Source organism: Malaclemys terrapin, chromosome 10, assembly GCF_027887155.1.
Source record: "Malaclemys terrapin pileata isolate rMalTer1 chromosome 10, rMalTer1.hap1, whole genome shotgun sequence".
NCBI classification, from domain to species: domain Eukaryota; kingdom Metazoa; phylum Chordata; order Testudines; family Emydidae; genus Malaclemys; species Malaclemys terrapin.
The window spans coordinates 55,387,295-55,394,795 of NC_071514.1; the positions used below are offsets into that span (position 1 = coordinate 55,387,295).

The window sequence follows — 7,501 nt, forward strand, 5'->3', positions numbered from 1 at the left end:
CTCTTTCCCCCCACACACACACTGACTGCCAGCGCAGTGAGCGCTCAGCACCGCCGGAGTACTGTGTGCCCAATGGGGCAGGGATGGTGCTGAGCGCCTGCAGCCCGCACTTCCCTCCCCCGCCGCCCCCCACACTGACTGCCAGCGCGGTGAGCGCTCAGCACCGCCGGAGTACTGTGTGTCCAGTGGGGCAGGGACACACATCCCATCCCACCTGCCTCCAGCCCGCAGTGCACAAGGGGCCGGATCCAAGCCTGAAATCAGTGGCACTAGGGCAGGATTTGGCCCAGTCTGTGAGCTGCCCTTGGGTCCAGCCTCTGTCTCAGCACCGTGGACCCCTCGTGCCTGGCTGAGATCAGAGGGCATTGCTGATACACATGCGCTCAAAAGAAGTGTTTATTCGCCCTAGCCAGTGCCATGGCAATCTGAGGAAAATAAACTCAAACACCCCCATTGCCACAGCCCAGGTCTGGGCTGCTGGTAAATCCCAGGTGATGCGTCTCCCAACCCCCACCCATGGCATCAGAGCCCTGTCTCATAAAAAGGGAGTGAGCTTTATCATTAACCAGCATGGCACATGGTGGGGATGCAACTATCAGATGGCAGCAGCTGCAGCCTGACACTGCCCAATATCCCTGCAGGACACACAGACGTGGATGGTTTTACAGGATGGGCACAAAGGCTGGTGCTGCAGCTGGGAGGGACTCAGAGCCTGTCAGGTTTAAGGGGTGAGAGCAGGCTAAGGCCCATGGTACATAGGCCAGGTGTCGGTTTGGGGGCTTGGTTCCGTTTGGAGTCAGAACTGCGGGTGGGCATGGTGCTCCCATCCTCAGCACTTTATGGGCATAGAGCGTCTGTCCAGCACAGGGGCCCCTGGTGGGGCTGTCTGGGTTCCCAGTTCCTCTGCCTCACAGCACACTGAACTGATCGGTTTCCATGGCCGGCCTGGCCAGCTCCCCGGCCAGCTCCCTGCCAGTGCTGGGCAGCTCCTGCCCAGGCTCTGATGTCCAGTTGGCCAGGAGGTCGCTGAAGTCAGGCGGGTTTGTGTTGAGGATGCACAGGGGGCCGGGTGACGGTTCCTTCCAGAAGGACTGTGGCAACTTCCTCTTGTGCATGGGCATGATGTGGGCATACTTCTTCTCCAGCCGCAGCTTCCTGCCATCAGCCGCCCTCCGCTTGAGGAAGCGGCGCAAGCCGTATTCGAAGAGCTCCGCTAATGGCCCCAGCTTCTGTGCCCCGTCCTTGTTACAAATGGACCTCCAGACCCTCTGGTCGAGCTGCCCCGGGGGTGCCGCAGGGCCCTGGGCATCCTCGTCATCCAGCTCGCCACTCTGGGCGAGTCGCATCAGGTCTGCGTAGTACAGCTCCCGCCCCAGCTGGCGGGGAGAGAAGCAGTCCTCGTAGATGTTGCAGGAGTCGGGGTCCTCATCCTTGGCCTTCCTTCCAAAGTATCTCTGGATGTCGCAGCTGATCAGCTCGGAGAACTTCAGGAGCTGCAGGGTCATTTCTGCATCATTCTGGCTGCAACCAGCTGTGACTTTCTGCCCCTCTGTGCCAGGACTGTGACAGGGAGGGCTGTCCTCTTCCACATCGTAGTCCTCTTCCACCTCCTCCTCCTCCTCTTCCTCTGACAGGTCTTGGAAGTCCATGTCCTGGGATGGGATGGGGTGGAGGAATGAGCGTTGGAAGGAAGCGGGCAGCCTGAACTCTGCCAGGTTCCTGATCACTCCTGCAGCCATCTTGCCTCGCTGTGTATGGATGGATGCTGCTGGGCCATGCAGTTACGCTGGAGGACACAAGGGAAAATGCATGGTTAGGGCTGTGCGGGTAGGACCCGGTGGAGGGCTAAGGCTGATGCAGTGATACTTCTGCTCCCCTCTGTGTGTTAACTCCCCACCCCAGCTGTGTAGGTGCTTTCCTCCTGCGCAATGTCAGTGTCTCCCAGCTGAGCAGGGCCATGGAACTGCAGTGCTGAGAGCTGGAGGATCCTGCACTTTGTTCTCCACATGCCTGGGGGCTGCCTGTCTGTCTGTCAGTCTGTCAGTTACGGTGGGAATGGCTCAAGCAGCTCTGTATTCATGCACTCCCCCCACAGTCTTGTTCTGCACCCCTGCCTTTGCGCACAGCCGGCCAGGCGCGGTGGCTGAGGTGTGCTGCAATATGGGGCTAGTGCCTGTTCTCTACAGCTCAAAGGCGGTTGCTTTGCAGTACGGAGTCGTGGTGACCCCGACTCCGTGACCGACACTCGTAGCAGGGCCCCTGCCTGCTGGAAGCAGCTCTGGGGGCAGCAGCGCTGGCGTTACCAGAGCCCACAGGCTGTTGCCATGTGCGGAGCAGGTCGGATCCAGGATAACAGCTTTATTGCACAACTGGAGATGGGATTTATGCTGCTTAAGCAAACAAACAACCCCCCCTAACATCTGCCGGGCCTGAGAAGCACAAGGCCAGCCAGCCGGGGGCAGGGAGAGAACCTGGCGTGCAGCTGGGCACATTTTCCAACCAGCAGCTTGGGGCATTCTTTGTCAGCAGGGTCTGGCAGGAGCAGGAGGCAGAGTCTCCCTCCCACAACCCAGGCCAGGGATCAGCCCCTGGTTTGGATCTCAGTCGCCCTGTGTCAATGGGGAGTAACTGCAGAGAACCCGGGTAACAGATCAGCATCTCCCCTCTGTGTCTGCTTGCCCTGCTATAATGGTCTCGCCATGCCTCCCCTGGGTGTGCTGAGGGGGTGGGGTGGGGTGGGGTGGGGAGGGCATTTAGCTCTTGTGCCATTAAGGCCCAGGGCTGTGCCAGCCCCGGGAGAGCGCTGGGAGGGAGGCACCGATCGCCCAGGTGCAGCTGGAGCGCCTGCTTAGAACTCAGCCCTGGGCTGAGACAGAGCACGGCCCAACCCACATCCCATAGCCAAAGCACTGGGATCTCAAATCTCCAGAGCTAGCCGGCCCGGGTGCGGGATTCTCAGACCCAGGGGCTGGGTTTGGCCCCTCTGGGGCTCAAGCCAAAGCTGCTCTGGCTCTGGCTCCTCCCAGTGCTGATGCCCATTCAGTGGCTTTGCACTACCTGCCTGAGCCAGGGCGGGGCTGGAGTGGCTGCTGAGCTGGAAGAGGAGAAAGGCACAGGGCTGTGACACCCCACCCGCATACAGCCCCAGAGAGCAGTGCCGGGAAGGGCCACTATCCAGGCATCCAAAAGTACATAGCCGACCATCCCAGCCCTGGGAGGAGACTACATGGTCTGTAGGCATTTAGAGTCATTTCTATAGGGCCTTCCAATTCCAATGGCACCACTTGAAATCCTTCCTGTCCCGCTGGGACACGGGCTGCTGATCAGAAGGCAGGCGCGTGGCCGGCGGCGGGTGCTGAGGAAGCCCTGGTCTGTGGCAGGTGTAAGGAGCTGTACACAGCGTACTCCCCCCTACAATCCCTGACTCACCGTGCTGGTGACTTCCCCACATAGCTGGGCGCCTCACTCCAGCCATGCGCTCCCCTCCCCAGCAGCTCTGCCAGGGGAGCTAGGGAACCATCTGCCCTACAGACGCTCCCTCTCCCTCAGGTTGCACCCGCTGGCTGCACTGGCTGGGGCTGTATCGCCCCACTTGGGCCTTTATCTCCAGGCCCTACGCTAGCAAACAGCAGCTCTGACAGGGCTGGAAGGGTGTGGGCACATAACAGGCATTCGTACCGCAGTGTATAAACCCCCGCCGCGCCCTGTCTGCGCTACAGCTCTGCTGCCACTGCCCCAGGACTAACCACCCGGCCGGGGAGATACAGCTGGGGACCTGCGAGTGCTGACTCAGCCACTGGGACACGGGCATCTCCTGCTGGGCACCCCCCACCGTGGGCGTTGCTTGTCCTGCCCAGCTAGTTCTCCAGGCATGCTGCTGGTGCCAGGGCATGGCCCCCCTCTGTTCCTCCCCACAGGCCCAGCCCTCACTGACAGCCGCAGCCCTTGCTGCCCGGTCCCCCCAGCCACATGCATGGGGCACGGCATTTACCAGTGCCTGGCTTCCTTCACCAGTGTAGAGAGCACCCATCCCCAGCTGCTTTATAGCTGCACCATCCGGCCCCTGACCCCCCACCCTCAGGTGCTGGAGCTCAGGGACTGCCCCTCCCTGCAGCCAGAGCACCGCTGGGAGGTAGAACAGGCACAGCTCAGGGAAGGCACTGGAGCCCCACCCAGGGGTGGGGAGGGCAGGCAAGAGGCCGGTAATGCAGGTGGGCAGGGCCCCACAGCAGTGTTGTGCAAGTGGGCGCCACCCTCCAGAACACCAGTGAGACCCGCCAGCGTTCCTTCATTCCCTGCACTCACCCCCCTGAGCAAACTGAGCAGAGAGGGCCGGCGGCATCCCACCCAGCAGCAGGGCAAGATGTGTGTGCCACCTCCCCGTGTCTAAGCTCGCAGACTGCGGGCTGGGGAGCTCCACGGGGCCTGAGGCTGGTCCAGCCCCAGTAGCTGCTGCGTGCCCCTCCACACCTAGATTCAGCATAGCTGCAGATCCCCATCCCCATCCCCTGCAGGCTGGAATGCAGAGACAGCTGCAGAACTGGGCTCCCTACACCCAGCGCAAGCTTCCTGCAGCCTGTCCCCTGCAGAGCAGCCCCCGTTGGCTCGCTGCCTTCAGGGCACTCCATGCCCATTCAGTGTGGGGGGCCATTCCCCTCATCAGGCAAAGCCGCTAACAACCCTTTGCCCTTCTCGGAGAGGATCTTACAGCAATTGGCAAACAGTCCCAGCACCTCAGCAGTGCCCTGGGAAACAGGCAACATTTCTACATCCTTGGAGGAGAAACTGAGGACAAATCACTTGCCCTGTGCCTAGGTAGAGCCAGAAACAGAACTCAGGAGTCCTGGCTCCAGCTCCTCATCTCTTACCAATACAGCACTCCCAATACAAAGGAAGCTAGGAGAGCCACAACAAACAGCAAGGCCCTAGGAGAGGAACTGATAGGTAGTGGCTAGAGCAGGGAACTGGGAATCAGGAATCCTGGGATCGATTCCCAGTTTTGCTAATGCCTTGCCATGTGGTCTTGGGCATATCACTTCCCTGCTTGGTGCCTCAGTTTCCCCATGTGTAAAGCAGGGGTGACACTGCTGTAGCATGCGAGGCACATTGTGCTCTGTGGATGGAGGATGCTAGAGAAGGGCAAAGTATGACTGACACACACACAGCCCGCTGCCAAGTGAGCAGCCTCACCCCTTGGCCACATGGATCCAAGGGCCTGGCCGGTGTGCTGCACACTGGCAGGACCATCCCATTCAGCGTGCATGCAGGGGGGATGGGAGGGGATGGGGAATGGGAGAGGATTTAGCAGGGGCTAGAGAAGTGTCCCAAGCCTCCCCCACGGAGCAGGAGCAATGCTCTGGCTGGGAGCTGGGCAGGCTGCTCCACACTACAGCACCCTGCTGGGAGCCAGCCCGTGGGTCACCCCTGCACTAAATGGTGCTGCCCCGGGAGAACAGGGACCCATGGGTGTACTGAGGGATGCCCCATTGTGGGGGTGAGTTCAGCTCCTGGCAGGGCTGGCTCCAGACACCAGCTTAACAAGCAGGTGCTTGGGGCGGCCAAGGGAGAGGGGTGGCAATTTGGGGGCGGCAGGTCCCTCACTCCCTCTAGGAGTGAAGGACCTGCCGCTGAACTGCCACCACCGATCGCGGCTTTTTTTTTTTTGCTTGAGGCAGCAGAAATGCTGGAGCTGGCCCTGGCTCCTGGGTGGGGGATGCTACAGACAGACGCAGAATGGGCCTGAATCTGAGCTCCAGCTCCTGCAAACCAGCACACTCCACTGATAGCAGGGGGTCGCTCTGACCTACAGCAAACGAGAACAGGATCCCGCCCCACCCGGGCCGTCACCCAGCAGCCGCCCCCACCCGCAGGCCGTGTCCTGTCCCGATGGCGTTTTCATGAGGGGATCACACAGCAGGAAAGTCCAGCCAGCCCGGGAAAGCAGGACTCATTCACACCAGCCCCTGCTCACCCACCTCCAACTGACCGCAGACAGCCTGGCCTTGCTGTCCCCAGACACCTCCCCCATCCAGCTGGGATCTCGCATCCGCGGGGCCCACACGTGTTCTGCGCCAGCACTGGAAATGCAGAGTGACCAAAGGCTGGGGAGCACCGGGGGCTGAGCATGCCCAGGCAGAATGTCCCTTTTCTCCTTGGCCCGTTCAATGCACCCTGAGTGCCAGTCTCTGACCCCAGCTGTCCCTGGCAGCGCTCAGCTGCTGGGGAGAAAAGGGACCTGGGTGCTAAATAGGGAGTGGTTAGAAAGAAGCCTCTGACTCTACAGCTTCTCTTGCAGCTATGCATGGGGAGGGACACTTCTCGCCCCCCGAGCAGTCAGCCTGAGGGGGAACAAGGCCAGCTTTGGGGCACAAGCGACAGTAATACCATCCTGGTGCCTTAACAAGCCAGGTGCCTCCTACCCAGTCCCCAGCCGCTGGGTGTCATCAGCACCAAGCCACTGTACTGCACCCTCCTCCCTGAAGCCTCGGCACTTACCTCGCTGCTGCAGCCGTGCCATGCGTAGCATCCCAGGCTCTTTCTCTCCCTGGCCATCCCTCCACCTGGGGCTGAAGTATTTATAGTGGAGCTGGACTGACGGCTGGCAAATATTTGGTAGCTGTATTGTAATAGTAGACTCAGTAAACAGAGCTTTGGTTTGCTTTAGCGCCCAGCAACCAGAGAACACTGCAGCAAGGGAGCCAGTGGGACGGAAGATAGGGCTCACCTTAATGGTTGACTTCCCAGGGGATTTTCAAGTGTTGTTCCTGTAGATTCACCTATTAAATCTGCAGTCACAGCTGCCAAACCGCCCTGCACACTTGTGCAGAGGGCTCTTATCTCCGCTGCTGATTGGAGGCGAAATCAAGCTTTGTCAAACAGGCGTAAAATTAAATTTCATGCTATTTTGACTCCTGGAGTAGGCATCTTCTGAAGAACATAATGCTCATCAAACAAGCCCTGTGCAAATACTGGCCACACTGGGCAAGGGACATGCCCTAGATGGGGGCCTCCCCATTTAGAAACAGCCTCTCAAATCAGCTTCAGGACTAGAGACAGCCCAGACGCCTGTGATCTGTTGTGTTCGTTTAGATGGAATAAGGGGCCCACAGGTGCTAACACAACCCAGTCACTGTCCAACATTAACAGTGTTAAACAAGGTTTGGGGTTTGGCATATGGAGACCTCTGCCTGCTTAGTGCCATGGTGCAAACACGCCATTAAACAGCCTTTGAACCTTTTTTTAAAAATACAGATGGAAAACCAGTAAAAGGGTCTGAAATGTAAAATATTAAGAAAGGCTTTAATTTCAGCAACATCCTTAGCTGGCGAGAGTCTTTCGAAGAGAGAATCCCTTCTCTGGCAGTGTTTTCATTGGTCTTTTTGGGGAAAGGGAGTTCGCTGAGCCCGCTGGAGCTGTCGTTGCTGTTAAAGTCCAGTCCTGTTTCCTAGAAGACAAAACAAGACACGCACCAGGGGAGAGAGAAGAACAGCAGAGAGAAGAT

The 7,501-nt window shown here is 59.2% G+C and overlaps 1 protein-coding gene across 1 annotated transcript; it reads right to left on the reverse strand.

Annotated features, from left to right (window-relative positions):
- Positions 1-380: 380 nt before the first annotated feature.
- Positions 381-6,684, reverse strand: PERCC1 (proline and glutamate rich with coiled coil 1). Its single transcript, XM_054042531.1, has 2 exons — positions 6,496-6,684; positions 381-1,786 (listed from the first exon to the last, which is right to left on the reverse strand). Exon 2 carries the CDS (start codon positions 1,737-1,739, stop codon positions 909-911), a length of 831 nt encoding a protein of 276 aa, XP_053898506.1. The 5' UTR covers positions 1,740-1,786; positions 6,496-6,684; the 3' UTR covers positions 381-908.
- Between the last annotated feature and the right edge of the window lie 817 nt (positions 6,685-7,501).